The sequence below is a fragment of the Danio rerio genome, chromosome 6, assembly GCF_052040795.2.
Source record: "Danio rerio strain M-AB ecotype USA chromosome 6, GRCz13ab, whole genome shotgun sequence".
NCBI classification, from domain to species: domain Eukaryota; kingdom Metazoa; phylum Chordata; class Actinopteri; order Cypriniformes; family Danionidae; genus Danio; species Danio rerio.
The window spans coordinates 58,840,001-58,865,000 of NC_141026.1; the positions used below are offsets into that span (position 1 = coordinate 58,840,001).

Consider the following 25,000-nt stretch of genomic DNA (forward strand, 5'->3'; position numbering starts at 1 on the left):
CCGGGTTGGACCCCCTTTTGTTTCCAGAACTTGCCTTAATCCTTCGTGGCATAGATTTAACAATGTACTGAAAACATTCCAGAGATGCTCTTCTGCAGACCTCGGTTGTAACGAGTGCTTATTTGAGTTACTGTTGCCTTTCTATCATCTGAAACCAGTCTGGCCATTCTCCTCTGACCTCTGGCATCAACAAGGCGTTTGCGCCCACAGAACTGCCGCTCACTGGATATTTTCTATTGTTCAGATCATTCTCAGGAAACCCTAGAGATGGCTGTGCGTGGATATCCCAGTAGATCAGCAGTTTCTGAAATACTCAGACCAGCTCGTCTGGCACCAACAACCATGCCACATTTCAAAGTGACTTAAATCCCCTTTCTTCCCCATTCTGATGCTCAGTTTGAACTGCAGCGGATTGTCTTGACCATGTCTACATGCCTAAACGAATTGAGCTGCTGCCATGTGATTGGCTGATTAGAAATTTGCGTTAACGAGCAGTTGGACAGGTGTACCTTATAAAGTGGCCAGTGAGTGTATCTAATATATGCATCATATATGTATCAGCAAATCGTAAATTAATGTCTTGCATGCAGCAATGTTTACACATTATTCAAATGTTAATTTCTACAATGTTGATATTAATATAGACATGTACTGTACAGTTTTGAGGAAGTGTGCTTGAGATTTCAAGAAAATAACAGCCCAGTGAGGAATAAATAAAATATGATTTTGCAGTGTGAAGCCAGACGTGTTTTCACGTTCCAGACAGCAGAACTGTGACTCAATGATATGCACAATCAAACAGCTATAGTGGTGGAGAAAACAGAAGCATTGGTTCCTGCTGTGCTTCTGCATCTCCATCATTCAGCAGTGTCTGTGTAGAGACTCATCTGCGCTCAAGATTTATATGTGTCCAGAGGAAGACACTGTTCAAGCACACAGAGCTGCTGCCCTGAGGTCAGATCCATTACAAGTACAGTCTGAAGCAGTGCAGATTCACCTGAACCGTGGCTGACACAAACACAGGCCTCACCGAGATTATGCTCAGACACTGAGCTGGATGAAGGATCTGCTTACTGATAACATCCTAATATAGAAATAGGATACTGAAGCTGCAGTTATATACAGCCTGAAAACTACAAAGCTGAATATGGGGTTTTAGACTGTGGGGGTAATTGGAGCACCTGTACGTAACTCACGCCAACACGGGGAGAACATGCAAACTCCACACAGAAATGCCAACTGACCCAGCCGAGGCTCGAACCAGCGACCTTCTAGCTGTGAGGCGACATCGCTACCCACTGCGCCACCGTGCAGCCCCCCCACTGAGTTCATATAAAACAATAATAAAGATTTCAAGCAATTTTGTTCTGAATTTTATTTCAGGACGATTGTTTTAGCTAAATCTCTCGAAATGTAGCTCTGGGAATGGAGACACATTTACCTATTATATTCAGTTTTGGTTCACATTTGTTTTGGGATTTGATCAAGATTTGTTTGAAAATATTATCATTGTTGTTGCTGTTATTATTTTTCAATCATTGTCACAATCACCAGCGATCGTAACTTCATATTCAGATCGCTGGATCGCTGGATCTCGCTCATAAACACTTAGGGACTACAATTCCACCATTTCTGGACTACATTTTCATACATGCACTTCACTCACACACACACATGCTTCCTCATTCTGATTGATTACACTCGCACCACCTGAGGATTGTCAGAGACTGATTACACACACTGTTTAAGCAGCACACACACTCACTTCCACTGCCGAGTCTTGTTATCTGTAAAGTAGCACTACAACGCGTTTTGCTAGTCTTGTTTTCATGTGTTTTGACCTTAGCCTTGTTTATCCAGTTCTCCCTGTTTGCCGCCTGCCTTCTGACCATCTGCCTGCCTATTGACTACGATTCTGGACTGCATGTATATATCTGTTTGCACCTGTGTTGACCATTGCTTGCCTGACCACTGAATAAACCTGCACGTGGATCCAACTTCAGCTGTTTTTGTGTCACAATATAATGTGTCATCATCATCATTATTATTATTATTATTATTGTTGTTGTTGTTGTTGTTGTGGTTATTCGTATTATTATTATTATTATTATTATTATTATTATTATTATTATTAATTTATTAATTAATTAATTAAATTAAATTAAATTAAATTAAATTAAATTAAATTAAATTAAATTAAATTAAATTAAATTAAATTAAATTAAATTAAATTATTATTACTGTTGTTGTTGTTGTTGTTGGTGCCATTGTTATTATTATTATTATTATTGTTATTATTTGTATTATTATTATTATTATTATTATTTTTTTATTATTATTATTATTATTACCATCATCATCATCATCATGATTATTATTATTATTATTATTATTATTATTATTACTGTTGTTGTTGTTGTTGTTGGTGCCATTGTTATTATTATTATTGTAATTATTATTATTATTATTATTATTATTATTATTGTCGTTGTTGTTATTATTATTATTATCATTATTGTCGTTGTTGTTATTATTTTTATTATTATTATTTTTATTACTGTCGTTGTTGTTGTTATTATTATTATTATTATTATTATATAAATAGTAATAGTAGTAGTAGTCAAGCACAGTTCTTTGCAATCATAAAAAAGATGAAAAACCTACAAATTTGAAACAAAATTACCAATTCAATTCAGTTTTGAATTTGGGATTTGATCAAGATTAAAAAGAAAAAATACATTATTTTTATTATTATTTATTTCTTGATGCTATTGTTGTTGTTGTTTTGTCATTATTATTATTATTATTATTAGTATTAGTATTATTATTATTATTATTATTATTATTATTGTTATTGTTGTTGTTTCATTATTGTTGTTGTTGTTGTCTCACAGCAAGAAGGTTGCTGGTTCGAGCCCCTGCTGAATCAGTTGGCATTTCTCCCTGTGTTGGCGTGGGTTTCCTCCAGGTGCTCCAGTTTCCCCCACAGTCCAAACACATGCGCTATAGGTGAATTGAATACACTAAATTGGCCGTAGAATATGGGTGTAAATGCAAGAATGTATGGGTGTTTCCCAGTGATGGGTTTCGACTGGAAAGGCATCCACTGCATAAAACATATGCTGGAAAAGTTGGCAGTTCATTCAGCTGTGGTGACCCATGATTAATAAAGGGACTAAGCCGAAAATAAAATAAATTAATAAATAAATGAAAGTTGTTGTTGTTATTTCATTATTATTATTATTATTATTATTATTATTATTATTATTATTATTATTATTATTATTATTATATAAGCAGTAACAGTAGTCAAGCACATTTCTTCATAGTAATAAAAAGATGAAAACCCGCAGTTCAAATGCATCTCACAACATCTAATGAACTGATATTAATATCAAACTCCTCATCCAGCCCTTTTATTCAGCCCATGTCAAAGACTAAAAGCCCGGGCCAGCGATTAATGTTGTTATTTTTTGGAGGATCAGAGAAACAAATGAGGGCATGAGCAAAAACACGCAGTTCATCTACTTCCCGCTCATTTAACTGTTCTCAGATCAGAAGCAAGTCCAGTGGTAATATGGCAAAACACAGAGTCATTTATCAAAGGCTGCGCTCAGGTCAGGTGCCCGGCGGCCCAAAAACACAAATCATTATAAGTTTAGTGCTGGATCCCTGAGGGACGAACACAGGCAACAAAAGCGGAGGTTTTCCCCCGAGAGACTCCAGTTCTGACTGAACTCCATGTTTACTTCACCGCAGAATTACTGAGGAAAACTTCATGCCCGCAGGAGAGGAAGATAAAAAAAAAAAAACATTCTGATGGTAAAGTCTTTATAAGTATTTAATGCAAGGAATCCACAAATATTTTTCATAGCACTGAAAACACTATCATTTATGAATAGAAATGTGTACCGCTTAATGCTTTTGGTTGCTTTTTTATCTCATTATATTGTTTAATTTTTATTAATCATTCATTCATTTTTCTTTAGCTTAGTTCCTTATTTATCAGGGCTCACCACAGCAGAATGAACCGCCAACTATTTCGGTGTAGCAGAGGCCAGCTAGTAAAGTGTTGTGCCATGGTGCCAAGGTCTTTAGCTGCCTTAGTAGAGCAACCGACTTCCATGTGAAAAGTCGTCGGGTTGGGTGGTGTATGACCGGCGGGGTTAAATTGGTGCCCTGATCCGGATGGTAGTGGGGTTTAGGGGCGTGAGTATAGCACTATTATTTTTATTATTATGTTATTTATTGCTAAAAAAACACATTTAAATTTAAACATCTTAAAAGAGTAAAAAAAGCCTGTTATTGAAGCTTTATTTAACATTTTCTCCTTGTTATGCTCTGAAGTTATTTTGTTAGATTTGTTCTAGTTTACTTTTCATAATGACTTAACTAAACTTAGACCAATAAACCAGATTTACACAAATATCTGACTGTATAGAGTTGAAGACAAAATCATTAGTCATTCTGTGAAATTTTAATGAAGTGTTGTTTGATGGTAAAAAGGGAAAGAGTTCCAAAGCACAGTATGTCCTATTATGTTTTGATTCAGATTCATTTTTTATTTTTATTCTACATTGCCTAATAATTTAATACTAATAATAATAATAATAATATTAATAATAATAATAATAATAATAATAATAATAATAATAATCATCATCATCATCAATAAATAATAATATTTATATTAATAACGTAAATGAATAAATAAAATTATAAATAAAATAAAATAAAATAATAATATTAATAGCAAATAAAATTAAAATATAAACAATTTAAATAAATAAATAAAATAATGAATAAAATAAAATAAATGTAATATTAAATAGAATTGATAATAATAATAATAATAATAATAATAATAACTTAAATAAATAACTTAAATAATGAATAAAATAATTGTCAAAATAAAATAATATAAATTATTATTATTATTATTATTATTATTATTAATAATAATAATAACAATAACAACAACAACAACAACAACAACAACAACAATAATAATAATAATAATTTTTAATTAAAAAATAATAAAATAATTAAAATGTAATACTAAATTAAAATAAAAGTAATAATAAATAAAATAAAATAAATCATGAATAAAATAAAATAAAACAAAATTAAACAAAATTAAATAATTAATGAATAAAATAAAATAAAATAAAATAAAATAAAATAAAATAAAATAAAATAAAATAAAATAAAATAAAATAAAATAAAATAAAATAAAATAAAGTACTGGTTAAGCTGATACTGGTAACAAACCACTGTTGTCTAATGAAAAAGTCTTGATCATGAATTTTTTTTTTCTTCTAATATTTTTAGCAGATAGCGTTGTAAAAAATGATTTGTTGTATTCTCCCATTCACTGCACTTTAAGTGCGACTTCACTGCTGAGAAACCTGGACATGTGAAAAGGGTGCATTGCTAATAATGTTGCCCTCAACTGTATTTTAATATTCTCATTTTACCCTCAACTGTATATTATTATTCTTACCGGTTTGTCTGTCGACAGTGAAGAATCGTTCCCCTTCCAGAACACTGTAAACTATCCGAGCGCTGCTTCCATAAGTGGGATCATCTGCATCTGATGCCATAACCTTCATCACTGACGTACCTGCAGAAAACACACAACACACACACACATCAGATCCAGTGTTTTCCGGCAGTAAACACACATCACCTTTACATCAGATCCAGTGTTTTACTGTAGTAAACACACATCACCTTTACATCAGATCCAGTGTTTTGCTACAGTAAACACACATCACCTTTACATCAGATCCAGTGTTTTACTGTAGTAAACACACATCACCTTTACATCAGATCCAGTGTTTTACTGTAGTAAACACACATCACCTTTACATCAGATCCAGTGTTTTACTGCAGTAAACACACATCACCTTTACATCAGATCCAGTGTTTTACTGTAGTAAACACACATCACCTTTACATCAGATCCAGTGTTTTACTGTAGTAAACACACATCACCTTTACATCAGATCCAGTGTTTTACTGTAGTAAACACACATCACTTTTACATCAGATCCAGTGTTTTCCGGCAGTAAACACACATCACCTTTACATCAGATCCAGTGTTTTACTGTAGTAAACACACATCACCTTTACATCAGATCCAGTGTTTTACTGTAGTAAACACACATCACCTTTACATGAGATCCAGTGTTTTACTGTAGTAAACACACATCACCTTTACATCAGATCCAGTGTTTTACTGTAGTAAACACACATCACCTTTACATCAGATCCAGTGTTTTACTGTAGTAAACACACATCACCTTTACATCAGATCCAGTGTTTTACTGTAGTAAACACACATCACCTTTACATCAGATCCAGTGTTTTACTGTAGTAAACACACATCACCTTTACATCAGATCCAGTGTTTTACTGTAGTAAACACACATCACCTTTACATCAGATCCAGTGTTTTCCGGCAGTAATTACACATCACCTTTACATCAGATCCAGTGTTTTACTGTAGTAAACACACATCACCTTTACATCAGATCCAGTGTTTTGCTACAGTAAACACACATCACCTTTACATCAGATCCAGTGTTTTACTGTAGTAAACACACATCACCTTTACATTAGATCCAGTGTTTTACTGTAGTAAACACACATCACTTTTACATCAGATCCAGTGTTTTACTGTAGTAAACACACATCACTTTTACATCAGATCCAGTGTTTTACTGTAGTAAACACACATCACCTTTACATCAGATCCAGTGTTTTACTGCAGTAAACACACATCACCTTTACATCAGATCCAGTGTTTTACTGTAGTAAACACACATCACCTTTACATTAGATCCAGTGTTTTCCGGCAGTAAACACACATCACCTTTACATCAGATCCAGTGTTTTACTGTAGTAAACACACATCACCTTTACATCAGATCCAGTGTTTTGCTACAGTAAACACACATCACCTTTACATCAGATCCAGTGTTTTACTGTAGTAAACACACATCACCTTTACATTAGATCCAGTGTTTTACTGTAGTAAACACACATCACTTTTACATCAGATCCAGTGTTTTACTGTAGTAAACACACATCACCTTTACATCAGATCCAGTGTTTTCCGGCAGTAAACACACATCACCTTTACATCAGATCCAGTGTTTTACTGTAGTAAACACACATCACCTTTACATCAGATCCAGTGTTTTACTGCAGTAAACACACATCACCTTTACATCAGATCCAGTGTTTTACTGTAGTAAACACACATCACCTTTACATCAGATCCAGTGTTTTACTGTAGTAAACACACATCACCTTTACATCAGATCCAGTGTTTTACTGTAGTAAACACACATCACCTTTACATCAGATCCAGTGTTTTACTGTAGTAAACACACATCACTTTTACATCAGATCCAGTGTTTTACTGTAGTAAACACACATCACCTTTACATCAGATCCAGTGTTTTACTGTAGTAAACACACATCACCTTTACATTAGATCCAGTGTTTTCCGGCAGTAAACACACATCACCTTTACATCAGATCCAGTGTTTTACTGTAGTAAACACACATCACCTTTACATCAGATCCAGTGTTTTACTGTAGTAAACACACATCACCTTTACATCAGATCCAGTGTTTTGCTACAGTAAACACACATCACCTTTACATCAGATCCAGTGTTTTACTGCAGTAAACACACATCACCTTTACATCAGATCCAGTGTTTTACTGTAGTAAACACACATCACCTTTACATCAGATCCAGTGTTTTACTGTAGTAAACACACATCACCTTTACATCAGATCCAGTGTTTTACTGCAGTAAACACACATCACCTTTACATCAGATCCAGTGTTTTACTGTAGTAAACACACATCACCTTTACATCAGATCCAGTGTTTTACTGTAGTAAACACACATCACCTTTACATCAGATCCAGTGTTTTACTGCAGTAAACACACATCACCTTTACATCAGATCCAGTGTTTTACTGTAGTAAACACACATCACCTTTACATCAGATCCAGTGTTTTACTGTAGTAAACACACATCACTTTTACATCAGATCCAGTGTTTTACTGCAGTAAACACACATCACCTTTACATCAGATCCAGTGTTTTACTGCAGTAAACACACATCACCTTTACATCAGATCCAGTGTTTTACTACAGTAAACACACATCACCTTTACATCAGATCCAGTGTTTTGCTACAGTAAACACACATCACCTTTACATCAGATCCAGTGTTTTACTGTAGTAAACACACATCACTTTTACATCAGATCCAGTGTTTTACTGTAGTAAACACACATCACCTTTACATCAGATCCAGTGTTTTCCGGCAGTAAACACACATCACCTTTACATCAGATCCAGTGTTTTACTGTAGTAAACACACATCACCTTTACATCAGATCCAGTGTTTTACTGTAGTAAACACACATCACCTTTACATCAGATCCAGTGTTTTCCGGCAGTAAACACACATCACCTTTACATCAGATCCAGTGTTTTGCTACAGTAAACACACATCACCTTTACATTAGATCCAGTGTTTTCCGGCAGTAAACACACATCACCTTTACATCAGATCCAGTGTTTTACTGTAGTAAACACACATCACTTTTACATCAGATCCAGTGTTTTACTGTATAGGAAAAACAATACAGCTCATTACCTCCAAGTCTTATGCTTTTCCACAGCATTTAGCGATTCTTTTAGTCAATTTCTTCACCGCTTTTTTACCGAGCCAATTGTGTTCGCCTCAACAGCCCTCTAGCTCCCGATACAAAGCACATATTTACATTTAGTCACATGTTTTAACTAAAGCAAAGCCTGAAGCCCATAAAGTTTAATGGACCCTATTCCTGAGGGGGAAACGCATGGAGAGACAGGAAGAGATAAGACACAGTTTAAAGGAGAGTTGTCTTTCCAAACCCGTGCTGTTTTTTTTTCTTCTTTTTGTTTGTCAGTGGATACAAAAGCGGAAATTTGAAGGAAACTAGTTTTCACAGCAGATCATTGTGATTGAACACCTCTGTCCTGATCCAACAAGGAAAATCAACGCAAATTAGATGTTAGTGTGTCACTGGGAGAAATATTATCATTCATTCATTGTCCTTCAGCTTAGTCTCTGTTTCAGAGGTCGCCACAGTGGAATGAACCGTCAACTATTCCAGCATATGTTTTAATTTTTCAATTTAGTTGATTCGCCTGTAGCACATGTGTTTGGACTGTGTGGGAATCCGGAGCACCCAGAGAAAACACACAACAACACGGAGAACATGCAAACTACACACAGAAAAGCCAACTGACCCAGCCGGGACTTGAACCAGCGACCTAACCACTGAGCCACCGTGCCGCCTCTTATAAGATATAAGCATACACACACACTGATCGTCCAAAGAGAGTCTGTTTTACATCACAACATTACTTTCATCACACTAAAACAGCTTCAGTGTGGACGAATGCATACTTGACTGAATGTCTGCGAGTGTATGTGAGCTGTAGAATTGTGTGTGAAGGACGAGCAATGTGTGTGTGTGTGTGTGCAGGTTAATTGCTGACAGCTGCTGGTGTCCAGTAAAGGTCATTGTGCAGTCGCTCACGAGGGCCTGTCACCGCACTGTCCGCACACACTCAACACGCATATGCTAATGAGCTTAATTAACGGCGAGTGTCAGAGTGCTGTTTGTCTTCTGTCACAAAAGCCACGTCCCATGAGGGCTTACAGAAAAGGACAATGTTTAATCATTAAAGCCAAGCCAAACGGCCCGATCGGTATCTGCATGAGAGCCGTTCGCAGACACTGTACCATTCCTCAACAGAAGCAAACATCTGAAAACGCAAAGGATCAGGGTTCTTCACAGATTTCGCTATTTCAGTGCTGTTTTCAAGCGATCTTTCATGCTTGCTTTTTGTTTTCAAATATCTGTTAATTAGCAGCTTTACACATTTTGTTATTGGTGTTTTTATTTTGGATTTTCACCATTTATTTTTGCTTTTGAATTGCATTTAGAGAGCCAACTAGTTTTAACTTTGAAGGGTACCAAAAGTGTGTTGTATATTAAGCTATTAAAACCTTGTAAAAAAAATTGGCAGTACATTTTCAGTTTACTGGCGAGGCAGTGGCGCAGTATGTAGTGCTGTCGCCTCACAGCAAGAAGGTTGCTGGGTCGCTGGTTCCAACCTTGTCTCAGTTGGCGTTTCTGTGTGGAGTTTGCATGTTCTCCCTGCCTTCGCGTGGGTTTCCTCCGGGTGCTCCGGTTTCCCCCACAGTCCAAAGACATGCGGTACAGGTGAATTGGGTAGGCTAAATTGTAGTGTTGTATGAGTGTGTGTGTGAATGTGTGTGCGGATGTTTCCCAGAGATGGGTTGCGGCTGGAAGGGCATCCGCTGCGTAAAAACTTGCTGGATAAGTTGGCGGTTCATTCCGCTGTGGCGACCCTGGATTAATAAAGGGACTAAGCCGACAAGAAAATGAATGAATTTTCTGTTTACACTAACCGGCCACTTTATTAGGTACACCTGTCCAACTGCTCGTTAACTCAAATTTCTAATCGCCAATCACATGGCAGCAACTTAATGCATTTAGGCATGTAGACATGGTCAAGACGACTGCAGTTCAAACTGAGCATCAGAATGGGGAAGGGGATTTTGAACGTGGCATGGTTGTTGATGCCAGACGGGCTGGTCTGAGTATTTCAGAAACTGCTGATCTACTGGAATTTTCACGCACAACAATCTTTAGGGTTTACAGAGAATGGTGTGAAAAACAAAAAAAATATCCAGTGAGCGGCAGTTCTGTGGACGCAAATGCCTTGTTAATGCCAGAGATCAGAGGAGAATGGCCAGACTGGCTCCAGCTGACAGGAAGGCAACAATAACTCAAATAAGCACTCGATACAACCGAGGTCTGCAGAAGAGCATCTCTAAACACACAACACATCCAACCTTGAGTCGGATTGGCTACAGCAGCAGAAGATCACACCGGGTGCCGCTCCTGTCAGCTAAGAACAGGAAACTGAGACTACAGTTCACACAGGCTCACCAAAACTGAACAATAGAGGATTGGAGAAATGTTGCATGCTCTGATGAGTCTCCATTTCTGCTGCGGCATTCAGATGGTCGGGTCAGAATTTGGCGTCAACAACATGAAAGCATGAATCCAACTTGTCTTGTGGCAACGATTCAGGCTGGCGGTGGTGGAGTAATGGTGTGAACACAAAATAAGATATTTTGAAGAATGATGAAAACCCATACACGTCGACTCCCAGTGTATTTGTTTTCCAAATATGCAAGTCAATGCTTACCGGTTTTCATCATTTTTCAAAATATCTTCTTTTGCAGTCAACAGAATACACTTTAACCACTTGAGAGAAGCTAAAAATGATAAAATGTAAATTTCTGTGTGAACTAACCCTTTAACGTGTCTTAAATTAAATTCCCTAAATGTTCTTTCTTCTGATGAACACAAGAGAAGATATTTTGAAGAATGCTGGAAAACCCATATACATCATCTCCCATAGGCTTTGTTTTCCAAATATGCTAGTCAAAGGTTACAGGTTTTTATCATTCTTCCAAATATCTTCTCTTGCATTTACCAGAATAAGATTTAAAACCACTTGAGGGAAACTAAATAGTGCGTGAAAATACATTTTGCAGCTGTCAATAAAGCTGCAAATGGATCCCCAGCCTTCTGAGTCTCATTACTGGTTACAGGTTTCCCTCATTTTTCAAAATATCTTCTTTTGCAGTCAACAGAACACATTTTAACCCAACCCAGGCTCATTCTGAAAACATAGTCCCGCGGACGTTTCTGAAGACTGCGAAATACATCCCGGGAGGTACATATTTGTGCAGTTTTTGTTTTCGCAAATTTGCGAGAGGCCGCTGTGTGTGCTTTTTTGCATCTCAAACGTCTCTTGCGAGCGTAATTCACGCCCACGCTGTTCTCATGTAAAGCCACCGGAGGTCGCTGTCGAGTGACCGTCTTTCTGACTGACTGTATGTTTGACTGGGCGACCGTCCAATCGGCCGACCCAGCCTCCTCCTCCTCCTTTCCTACACCCAACCGGTTTTACTGATTGACGCGTCTGCCGGCCCGCCCCCTTGCTTCCCTAAACCCAAGCAACAAAAGCTGTCATCAAAAGCCGGTTACCACGTATTCTGTTTTTGTCATACCTGATTTCTGGAACCAAACCACTGGAACCCGGCCGCCGTCGTCGTGGTCAGCTCTCATCTCCGCCGACGTACACGACGAGCTAACTGGACAAACTGGTTGTGCCAGCCGGCGAGCGCGAAAAGGAACGGCGTCACACTGCTCCGTAGCGTTCGCTTAAAAAATGAAGTGAAGTTTCTTAAACTAATTTGGAGAGGAACACGTGATAGGATTGGCTACAGCTGATCCCTATCACTAATCACTAACTAGCCAATCGGGTCACTCTAAATTCAATTTAAATATCCAGCCTAAACTTCATTCCTCATCTTCATTTTGGAAACCCCCCCATACATCCCTTCTTCCTCCTCCTCAGTTCAGGCGACAAAGTGGTTCGGTGGCTAGCACTGTTGCCCCACAGCAAGGAGGTTGTTGGTTCAACACTAGCTGAGCCAATTGATACTCTGTGTGCGGAGTTTGCATGTTCTCTCCGTATTCGCGTGGGTTTTCCCCGGGTACTCCGGTTTCCTATCACAATCAAAGACCATGCAACAAAAGTTAAAGTCACAAGCACCTACTACAAACTAGCGCAGTTAGCGGTCTATTTTGGAAAGCTATCGAGAACTACCTGATCTCATATCCCTCCTAATGCTTATTGACCAGGCGGAAGCCTTGGGCTCATCTATCACCGAGCTCAGGGTTCTCTCCCGGGACAGCATGCCAAACTTGCTTAAATAGTCAAGCATTATCTAAGTGTGAACTCTTGAAATGCATGCCATATGTACCTTCGGCTACAATTTCAAAATGAGCTTGGGTTGTTTTAACCACTTGAGGGAAACTAAATAGTGCGTGAAAATACATTTTGCAGCTGTCAATAAAGCTGCAAATGGATCCCCAGCCTTCTTCTAAGTGTGAACTCTTGAAATGCATGCCATACATATCTCCGGCTACAATTTCAAAATGAGCTTGGGTTGTTTTAACCACTTGAGGAAAACTAAATAGTCATTAAATGTAAATTTCTGTGTGAACTATCCCTTTAACGTGTCTTAAAATTAAATTGCAAAAAACAGAAGAGAAAATGCATTAGTGTAAAAAGCTCCAGCATGAAATCACTGCCGCAAATAACAAAGCTTTCTTTTATTAGCGCGCACAATAGAAAAGTGCGCGCAAAACGAATATAAAAGCATCTTGCACTTGTGTTAATGCATCAGGCTTGACTGGGCTTTTTTCCTTCAGCCGATGCTGGTCAATAGTTTCCAATTCATGTAAGTCTAATTGGGTTAGTCTCAAACTTCTCAAGTGTGTTTTTCTTTTATGTGTCCCCCGGAGCCGCCGCAGGACGCATAAACCAGGATCTAATGACCTCTTAGTGAATCCGAGGCTGTGCATTAATAAGAGACGCTTTCCCCTTCCTGTTTGAGTGTAAACACAATAAAATAGCATTTGCATTTATATAGTTTTTCACTAGTGGCATTACTAGAGTCGGGGAGGGCCGTCGGACAGCTTCATGCTGATTATTACCTGTGGAAAATTAAGATAAGTAACTAATCCCATGAAAGGAAATGGCTTCTGCATCTCGACTCGCAGAAATGCAATCTTACGCTCACGTTTCTTTTTCTTTTTTAATGCAGCGCTGACACTTTTCGAAGTTAGCCGAAAGTAGTGCTGACATGATCGGGATCTGTTGAAGATTGCTTTTTTTTTGCTGAAAATTGTTGGCGTTTGTTTGTTGTGATGAATGGATGATGAGCTGAGAAGGTTTCTTTAACATTTACTTTACATTATAAGACAATTATTTACATATTACATTTATTTAGCAGACGGAGCTGTTGACATGCAATTGAACCAGATTTTGGTAAAAATTCAAATAATACAAACATAAAAATATAACAATATAACAATATTCTCTGTAATAACAATGTAATGACAAGGAGAAAGTGCTGAACTACTGAAATGTATTTATTAATTTACTGTATATAAAAGGCTTTCTTAGCAATGTCAGCTTAAAGACGCCTCTCATATGGAGACTGAAGTCACATACATTGCTCAAGTGTGAGTTTCTCATTGACTTCAACAGAGTGTCAAAATCTTGATGGTCAGTGGGTCTTGTCTATCAAATCTGAGCTTTATTCTGTATTTTCTATTGGATTCGGTTCAGGTGATTGGCTGGGCCATTCTACAGCTTGATTTTCTTTCTCTGAAAGCATCGGAGAGTCTCCTTGGCTGTGTTGTGGATCATTGTCTTGCTGAAATGTCCACCCTGCTATTATCTTCATACTCCTGCTAATGTAGATGTTGGACTGAAGCAGCTGATGTTCGTTTACACTGAGGAAGGGCAGAGGGTTACTGAAGAACTACTGAGATATTTCAGCTGCTGTCTGGGCTTACACTGCTGAACTACACCTCGCTTTCTTCATGTGATCAATACATTTTCCATGCATCATTTCATTTTACTAAACAGAACTTCATTTGTAAACTAATTAGATTTGTTTTCTTTACATATATAGATTTCTTTGGTTGTTACCAACATTTGGTGAACACTTCAAGTCAACAGCAACTTTAGAAACATGTTTTTGATAAAAATGATGACATGGCCAATATTTATTTTCCATGTTTTTTTTATTTATTTATTTATTTATTTATTTATTTATTTATTTATTTATTTATTTATTTATTTATTTATTTATTTATTTATTTATTCATGTATGTATGTATTTATTCATTCATTCATTCATTCATGTATCTATGTATGTGTGTATGTACGTATTTATTTATTTATTTATTTATTTATTTATTTATTTATTTATTTATTTATTTATTCATTTATTCATGTATGTATGTATTTATTAATTCATTCATTCATTCATGTATCTATGTATGTGTGTATGTATGTATGCATGTATGTATGTATGTATGTATGTATGTATGTATGTATGTATGTATGTACGTATTTATTTATTTATTTATTTATTTATTTATTTATTTATTTATTCATTTATTCATTTATTCATGTATGTATGTATTTATTAATTCATTCATTCATTCATGTATCTATGTATGTGTGTATGTATGTATGTATGTATTTATGTATGTATGTATGTATGTATGTATGTATGTATGTATGTACGTATTTATTTATTTATTTATTTATTTATTTATTTATTTATTTATTTATTTATTCATTTATTCATGTATGTATGTATTTATTCATTCATTCATTCATTCATTCATGTATCTATGTATGTGTGTATGTATTTATGTATGTATGTATGTATGTATGTATGTATGTATGTATGTATGTACGTATTTATTTATTTATTTATTTATTTATTTATTTATTTATTTATTTATTCATTAATTTATTAAATAAAATAAAATAAAATAAAATAAAATAAAATACAATTAAATTAAATTAAATTAAATTAAATTAAATGTAATTTAATGTAACTAAATTTAATTAAATTGAATTTAACTTTTTTAAACTTGAATTTATTTCAAGAATTGAAATTAATCTTGAATTAATTTTAAAGTTTGAATTTAAATATACACTCAAAAATTATGTTTGCTGCTTGTTCAAACTACTTATTTAAAATGAGCTAAAACAAAACAAGTCTTGAGATTTTTTTAGGACAACTTAATTGTTTTATGTTCAATTCACTTAAAGGCTAATAGTTAACATGATCAATCTGTGTTAAGACAAAATCAATGAATTGTGTGGAACCCTGCAGTTTGTTTACAGTGTATTATCTTTCTATTTCTTAAAATAAAGTGACTACACTCTTATTTTAATTAGTTATTTTTTTATTGAACAAAATGCACCAAAATAGTCTGTATTCACTGAAAAAAAAATAAAATAAATCAAAGGGGTGTACTCATTCAAACATCACAGGCTCTTTGTGAATAAGAACTCTCATCTACATTTCTGGAGAGCACACAATCTATATCCAGAGGAACATTAGGCTACATTGTGGCTTTAAAATGAAGGTTACAGGACAGTATGACGCCGTCAACGGCTTCTTGGGTGATTGAACAGCTGACCGATTATCTTTACTTGGATGGCTTTGCTGTTAATACCAGTTTGCCCAATAGTTCGCCAAGTGGCGGACTCAGGAAGCGGAGATATCACGTGGCCGCAATGGCTTATGTTTTTTTAGATGGCTTTTGAAAACACTATCGGTTGGGTTTAAGAAAGGAGGTGAGTCAGTCAGTGAGTCGACAGCAAGCTGGCATGGTCGACTGAAGTGTATTTTGTGCCCTCTAGTGGATTTATGCGAATAGAGGATGTGCGAGAGAAATTGTGATCATCAAAAAGCATACACAGCGCCCTCTGGTGGATTTGCAAAAACAAAACTGAAAAAATGTACCTCCGGTTATGTATTTCGCTGTCTCTAGAAATGTAGACCTGGGTCTCTGCAATGAGCCTGGGTTGCATTTATGCTATGCACTCTGTGTGTGTACAGATATATACAAGAATGAAAATTTTTTAGCTAGCAAAAGCTTCTTTATGAACCCCACAACAGATATTCAATGGCATTATTTTGAAATCCTCTTTCTGACGCATTTATTTTAGGAGTGTGATATGAAATGTAAATAGCAAGGCACATGCATCAAATAACAACATTACTGCCCGATACCATGGTACTGCTCTTTCTGCCTCTGCTACATTTCCAAAAAACATGAAAGGGCTGAGGTCTGAGATAAGGAACGAAGCAAAGGCTCTGGTCTGGAGAGTAATAGTAGTGTGTTTGAGCTCTCTGTGTATTTTACCAAGTGCAAATATTGCTCCAGAGGAAGATGGAGGAAGAAAAAAATGAGCATGTTTGCAGGCCTTGATCCAGCTCTTCACAGTTATAACCCCAATGTGACACACACATGCATGCGCACACACACATTCTATAGAGCTGCGGATCCTGCTAGGAAGAGTGGGCTGGGAATTCAATATGTGCACCCTTTATTTATTATTTACTTTGGTTTATTTTTTATACTGTACTTCTAAAATAGCCTGACAAATGTGCGAGTTAAAAATACATGCGCTAAAGTTTTAACAACAGGTTGCAAATGGAGTGACACTCTTATGCATCATAAGCTGTGTTTCCATCCACCTATATATTATCGCAAACTAAAAGAGGTTGATGGAAATGCCAGGAAGCATGTACATTTAAATTAATGCACATATAAATGTATATAAGTAGGATCTACGTTTGATTTAATAAGAAAAATAAAGCTAAAGTCTGTCATCACAGTGGTTCAGTATTATTATTACTCTATTGTTATTCCCTCCAGAACTGTCTTGAGCATCAGTCTGCGCTCCCAAAGAGCATCTCACGCCTCCAAAATCCACTTCATCTTTAATTTTTGAGGTGCAACTCATTTATTAGAGAAGAAAAAAATACCACAGTGGCTTTTTTTTTTTTTAAACTACATTTCTCTTACTGATATACAGTTGTGATCAGAATTATTCGTCCAATTAGAATATGATTTATGAGTTGTTTGCAAATATGCAACCCAGGCTCATTCTGAAAACGTAGTCCAGCGGACGTTTCTGGAGACCGCAAAATACGTCCTGCGAGGTACATATGGCTGCATTTAATTTTTTTAAGCGAACGCTACGGGGCGGTGTGACGCCGTTCCCTTTCGCGCTTACCGGCTGACCGCTTACCTCCGTGTGGAGGGCTTTCCCGCTGCAGTCAGTTTGTCCGGTCAGCTCATCGTGTGCGTCGGCGGGCTTCAGATGCAGAGAGGAGGAGTTAAAAAAGGCGTCCGGGTTCGAGTCTGGGGAAGAGCGGTTCCAGAAACCAGGGAAGACAAAAACAGAATCCAAAAAATAAAGCGAACAAGTTCATAACAGGGTGAGAACGCGGTGAAATCCGAAAACGTGGTAAAAAAAAAAAAAAAACAGACGAGGGCTTTTCTTTTTCTAGACGGCTTTTGTAAATTGTTGCTCGGGTTTAGGGAAGTGAGCGGGCGGGCAGGTCAATCGGTAAAACTGGTTGGGTTCAGGGAAGGAGGAGGGTGGGTCGCGCAGTCAATCATTCGGTCAGTCAGACAGCTGCCTCTGATGGGTTGATGCGATAACAGCGCGGGCGCGAACGGCAATCGCAAGAGACGTTCAAGATACTAAAAGGCGCACACAGCGGCCTCTCGGGGATTAGCGAAAACAATAACTGTACAAATATGTACCTCCCGGGACGTATTTCGCAGTCTCCAGAAACGTCCGCTGGACTACGTTTTCAAAATGAGCCTGGGTTGCAAATATGGTCAGAAGTGCCAGAGATCAGATCACAAGTTCAGATGATCACTACAATAGTTTATCACTACAAAAGTTCAGTTTCCACAACAAGATTTCAACAATAACAGTTTCATAATGCGACACATACTGTACATTGACATGGCAACATACGGCATACATGAATTTCTGCTCCAATCTGAAAAAACAAAGTGGTAAGTGTCAAAATTAAGCCTATCTGAACACTATTAATGGTATTTTGATAACTATGGGCACTTTTACAGTGTGTCCAAGTGCTTTTTCACATATGCTCTCTCATGCAAGCAGACAATAGTCTAGCAAACTCTACAACCCTACACACACGTTCATCAACATAGGTTCATTCTAAACATCTTCGCAACAATTATAATTCATCCATTTTCCTGTGGCTCAGTCTCTTATTTATCAGGGGTCACCACAGTGGAATGAACTGCCAACTGTTCCAGCATATGTTTTACGCAGCGGATGCCTTTCCAGCTGCAACACAAAACTGGCAAACACTCATACACACTCATTCACACACATTCATACACTACAGCCAATTTAGATTATTGCATATATATATATTTGTATTTATTCATTGGGATAAACCCCTTGAGATGTACCATCTCTTTTTCAAGGGGGTCCCACAAATAATCACAATCACATAATAACAACACAAGAAGACATAACATAAATTACACAACATCCAAAATACTGACATGACATAACATCAAAAAAATAATAAATAAATAAAATAAAAGTAAAAGTAAAGAAAAAAAAAAAATATATATATATATATATATATATATATATATATATATATATATATATATATATATATATATATATATATATATATATATATGCAGCGGGAAAATAATAAATAAATAAAATAAAAGTAAAAGTAAAGAAAAAAAAATAAAAAGAAAATAAATAAATAAATATATATGTGTTTTACTGATTGTTTTTATAAGTGTATATATATAAATAAATATAAATATATATATATATATATATATATATATATATATATATATATATATATATAAATAAATATATATATATATATATATATATATATATATATATATATATATATATATATATATATATATATATATATATATATATACACTTATAAAAACTAAATACAAATCAGTAAATCAATCACCAAATAAATAATAACATAGGAAAAACATATATATATCGCATGTGTTTGGACTGTGGGGGAAACCGGAGCACCCAGAGGAAACAGATGCCAACATGGGGAGAATATCCAAACTCCACAAAGAATGGGGCTTGAACTAGTGACCTTCTTTCTGTGAGGCAATGGTGCTAAACTACCATGCTACCATGACGCCCCACAACAATTTTCCACAAACTAAATAAACTGCAGGTTGTGACGTCTTTTATTTACACAATAATCTGGGTAACACTTTACAATAAGATTCATTAGTTAATGTATTTACTAACATGAACTAATCATGAACAACACATGTACAGCATTTATTAATCATAATTAAACATTTACTAATGCATTATTAACATCCAAGTACATGCTTGTTAACATTAGTTAATGCACTATGAGGTAACATGAACTAACAATGAACAACTGTATTTCATTAACTAACGTTAACTTACATGAACAAATACAGTAGTAAATGTATTGTTCATTGTTTGCTCATGTTAGTAAATGCATTAATTAACATTAACTAATGAACCTTATTGTAAAGTGTGACCAAAATCTTGACACCAAACTAAAGTATACAACATATAAAAATAGTATCGTATTTTATTTTATTCCCAAGACTGCATGTACTTGAAATATGTAAGAATAGAGTATGGTGTTAAAAGAACTACTGTATTTTTTTATCTTTGGACACTTTTTTTAATCTTAAAATTGTGACCTGTGCTTTTATTTGAGTAAAAATGTCCTCAAGTACTTGTACTTTTACTCTATTCACCTCTGGATCTCAGTTTATCATGCAGTGACAATTTTGTTCTCTTTGACAGATATGAGAAACACTGCTTTATTCGTATATCTCCTTATGCAATATTCCAGTTTTGCGCATCTAATTCACATCTTTGGATGGATAAACTGATACTGAAAGCGACGTTATAACTCAAACACACTCTTTCATTGCTCAAATGATGGACATTCAACAAAAGTGAGCAGATGAATTAGTATCAGCTCTATTGAAATGCATGCAATAAAAAAATATCAACGAAAAAAGATCCGCTATATTAAAATGTACATCTCAGATGTTTCCTCTTGACCAGAATGAGCTAAAACGAAGAGCAAAAGGTCTCTTTTTTTCATTAATACAGCGGTATCTATATCTGATAGTGGCATTCATCAAGAAATGCCATTCAGTTTTATTAATTATTAATGATGAATATATTCCCTGCGACATGGCTGCGTCTAAAATAAAATCTTTATATGTTAAACTGAAATGGTTACACGGTCATGAATATTTACAGTGCTTGACTGCAGGAAATGTCATTAATTCTCAAAGCGTTCGTCTTGATTCTACCTATAAAATGAAATTTGAAGCATTAAATAAGAGTGAAAGGGTGTTGCGAGTAATAGAGCAGTAAAAGGCAGTAAATGTGTGTAAACACTGAAAAAAAAAATAGACAAATACTTGCAAAGATGCATAAGCAGCAAAAGGGAATTTGCTAAAATAATCTCGCAAAGCAAGTTAAGCATGTTTCAGATATTGTTTTTTTTTACTCGTTTGAATTGAGGCAAACTATTGATTTATATAATATATATGTAACGTGAAATGATGCTGACAGCAGAAGTGTACATCCAAATGCAGATTTATTAGAGAGGTCAGGTAAGCAATGGTCAACACAGGGGCAAACAAGACTCAGCAACAGTGTGTGTGTCTGTGCTGCTTAAATAGTCTATGTCAGGGGTCACCAATCTCGGTCACCAACCCTTGTCCCTGTGGGGTTTAGCTCCAACTTGCCTCAACACACCTGCCTGGATGTTTTAAGTATACCTAGTAAGACCTTGATTAGTTTGTTCAGGCGTGTTTGATTAGGGTTGGAGCTAAAATCTGCAGGACACCGGCCCTCCAGGAACAAGTTTGGTGACCACTGGTCTATGTATTCAGTCCTTGAGAATCCTGCAGCTGTGTGTATGTAATCAGTCAGGATTAGGAACTGCTGTGAGTGTGTGTGGTGCATGACTAGACCTTGTAGTCCATGAAATGGGGGATTTGTAGTTCTATGCAATACTGTGTGATCACCAGCAATCTGCACAGGCTGGATCGTTGGTGGTCGCGACAATATAATTTTTTATAATTATTTAAATGACATATTTCATTAAAAATGTATTATTAAAAATATTTTTATAATAAATATATAAAAAATTTTATAATAAATATATATTATAGCTTTGTTAAGCTTTTTAAAAGTTTTTTTCATTTAAGTGTTGTCTTTGAAATTTAATATATATATTCTAAAAATAAACTTAATTTGCTTTTTGACATTTTCTTGACAATTAAGCACATTAATCATCCCACTGTCAGCAGCTTATTTAATTAGTTCACTGGTTTTAATTAAAAACTAACATTGTTTTTTGGACAGGATGTTTTGTTGACGACTGGATTTAAGTAATGCAAACAAAGTAATTAGTGTCGCGGTTGTCTGTTTGTTTGGTCACATGGCTTTGTTTTGTTTTTGTGTTCCACATGTGTCGGTTACGTCAGTGTTATGTCACGTGCTATGTAGTACCCTGCTATCCTGATCCTGCGACTCGTTATCTCGGCTATATCTGGACAGCGCGTCTCTTGTCTCGTGTCAGTTCGTTGTTGTTTTTGACGTGCTCTATGTTTATGTTCAGGACTGGCGTGGAGTTCCGCCTGAGATCCAGATCTAGGGCCCTATCTGTCACGTTACAGATTGAAACGGAAACAAAAGGTGCGGATCCAAGTGCAGATTTTAATAATATATCGTGCAGAAACAGTGACAAATAATCCAAAATCCAAAAAGTAACAAAAGAACAAACAAACAACAAAACAAGAAACTAAGACAGATTAAACACGAACTAGACTTTAACAAGATACAAGAGCAAGATCAAGAACAACATACCAGAGTTGACAAGATAGACAAACGACGCAGTCACAAACAGAGGTGGAATGGTTGTATAAATAGTCCAGGAAATCAACGGTAAACAGAAACAGCTGTGATGGCGGATCAGTGTACGTGGACTGGGTGTAATGCGCGTGGTATGTATGGACTTGTAGTTTTTGGGCGCTGTAGTTACTCAGTGTCCGTTGAACTACAGCGCCCTCAGGGGGTCACTGACAGTCATGACACTATCATACACCCGACGCAATGCGGCGCAAGGTGCGACGCAATAGTTGTTTGCTAGTTTCAGCGTGGGGCAAAAGTCGTTTTAACATTTTGCGCCACGCTGTTTAAATAGCAAATGCATTTGCGCTCATATGTGCGCATACAGAGCGCGTTAGTTGTGCGCCTCGCGTACACATTGCTTAATACACACAAAACAGAGCAATATGCAAATATCTTTACATATGAAAAAGAATTCAAATATTAAGGATATATATTCGATATAAATATAAAGGATTAAAATATTACAAAACATATTATTTTCTACCCTACATAGTACTTATTCTCACCCGTTGCAATGAGCCCCTGAGTAGGGCCAAATATAATCTGCGTACATTTCTGCGCAGAATATTGTGAAAAATCTACAGATTAATGCGATATGATTTCGGGTGTATGATTCCTTAGCCTGCGTCTCCACACACACACACACACAAGTCCTGATCAGCTTCATAATGAAATATAGATCAGACAATCAGCTGATGTGTGGAGATGCCCACAGCGGACGGCCTGGCTCCACATTAACCCGTGAGGTGATCTTTGATCTTGTGTCATCTGTGTGAGAATCCAGCGTGGAGATGAAGAGCTTCACACCGAAGAGCCGAAGGAGAAACGCTTTAGATTAAAAGCACGATCCCTAAAGCCAAACGCACTGTAAATAGCCAATGAAAAATGCATACGTCTAAGATATGAGAGGACACCAACCTCTAAAGGAAAATTAATTTTAATGCAGCAAGGCTTATGGAAGACCGCTGCTGGGAGGATTTATGCAGAAATGTACTTGTGGATGTTTCTATGTAAGACCTAATATAGAGTCGATGGAAATTATTAGCGCTCCTTCAAAAACTTGGTATTCTTTTTCAAATATTTGCCATGTGAAGTTTAATTGAGCAAGGACATTTTCACAGTATTTCCTATATCTTTTTTCTTTTTTTTTTAGTTTGAATGGAATTAAAGGGTTTTAAAATAAATAAATAAATAAATAAATAAATAAATAAATAAATAAACAGCAGTTGGGAAATATATATGTTTAAATAATTTTTATAACAATAAACTTCACTTCAACTGTACATCATTATATATACCAGAAGAAATGTGTTATGTTTGGTTGCAATGAAAAACAAATATCCTTTCTTTTTTTCTTTCTTTCTTTCCTTCTTGCTTTCTCTTTTTCTTTCTTTCTTTTTACATAAATATTCTTCTATTTCTGTCAATAATTTTCTGGCTGATGCTGTGTTCTAGAAAATAGTTAGATAATAAAATAAATTGGTTTTGACATTATTTCTATTAGTGCTTGTTTCAATTAGGCACATTAATCACCCAATTGTCAATAGCGGATTTAATTAGCATGAATTAACAAGTTGCTGTAATTGAAAAAGACAAAACAAAGCACACATCTAGAATGCTTTTCATTACTGTACACCTATAATGAAAATAATAAGCAGCACGTCATAGGAGTCTGCGTATTACAATGACATGTTAGCATAAAACAATACCATTTCAAGCCAACTATTTTCACTAGTTTGTTTAAATTATCATCATTGATGACATCATCATCTTCATCACCAATAAATCTTTTCTGTGAGAAAAAGAATAGATGAAAATAAATGGATTTGAGGAATTATTTGAATGAGACAAAGTTTTGTGTCTTTATAAAACCTTCCATTCACAATTACTGTATACCTGTATTATACAATCTCTAGCCCCTAACCTAACCCTGACCTAACCTAACCTATCTAACCTAGCCAAACATTATCTAATCTAATCTAAATTAATCTAATCAAAATTCTAACCTAACCTAACTTTATTTTATGTTAATTTACCAAATTTTATTTAACCCAATCTTACCTAACTCTAACCTAACCTAACCTTACTTTACTTAACCCAACCTTATCTAATCTCACGTAATTCAATTTAATCTAATCTAACATAACCTAACTCTAACCTAGCCTAGCCTTAACCTAACCTTATCTAATCTAATCTGACCTAACATTACCTAACTCTAACCTAACTAAGCCCTAACCTAACTTTATCTAATCTAACCAAACCTTATCTAATCTAACCTTTTTTATTTTAATTTACCTAATCTAATTTAATCTAATCGAATCTAACTTTAACCTAACCTTATCTAATGAAATTAAATCTAACCTAACATAACTTAATTCTAACCTAACCCCAGCCCCAAACTATTCTAACCTAAACTAACCTAACCTAACCTAACC

General features: G+C 35.7%; 1 protein-coding gene and 1 long non-coding RNA gene across 5 annotated transcripts in view; one reads left to right on the plus strand and one right to left on the minus strand.

Annotated features, from left to right (window-relative positions):
- Positions 1 to 25,000, plus strand: part of LOC147843698 (uncharacterized) — a 341,063-nt gene that overhangs the window by 311,314 nt on the left and 4,749 nt on the right. The gene's annotated exons all lie outside the window — the stretch shown is intronic.
- cdh22 (cadherin 22) overlaps positions 1 to 25,000 on the minus strand; it is a 487,421-nt gene that overhangs the window by 164,349 nt on the left and 298,072 nt on the right. For all 4 annotated transcript variants that reach the window (NM_001443453.1, NM_001443451.1, NM_001443452.1 and 1 more), the window contains 1 exon segment: positions 5,504 to 5,623. In NM_001443453.1, the coding sequence (NP_001430382.1) occupies positions 5,504 to 5,623 (120 nt within the window).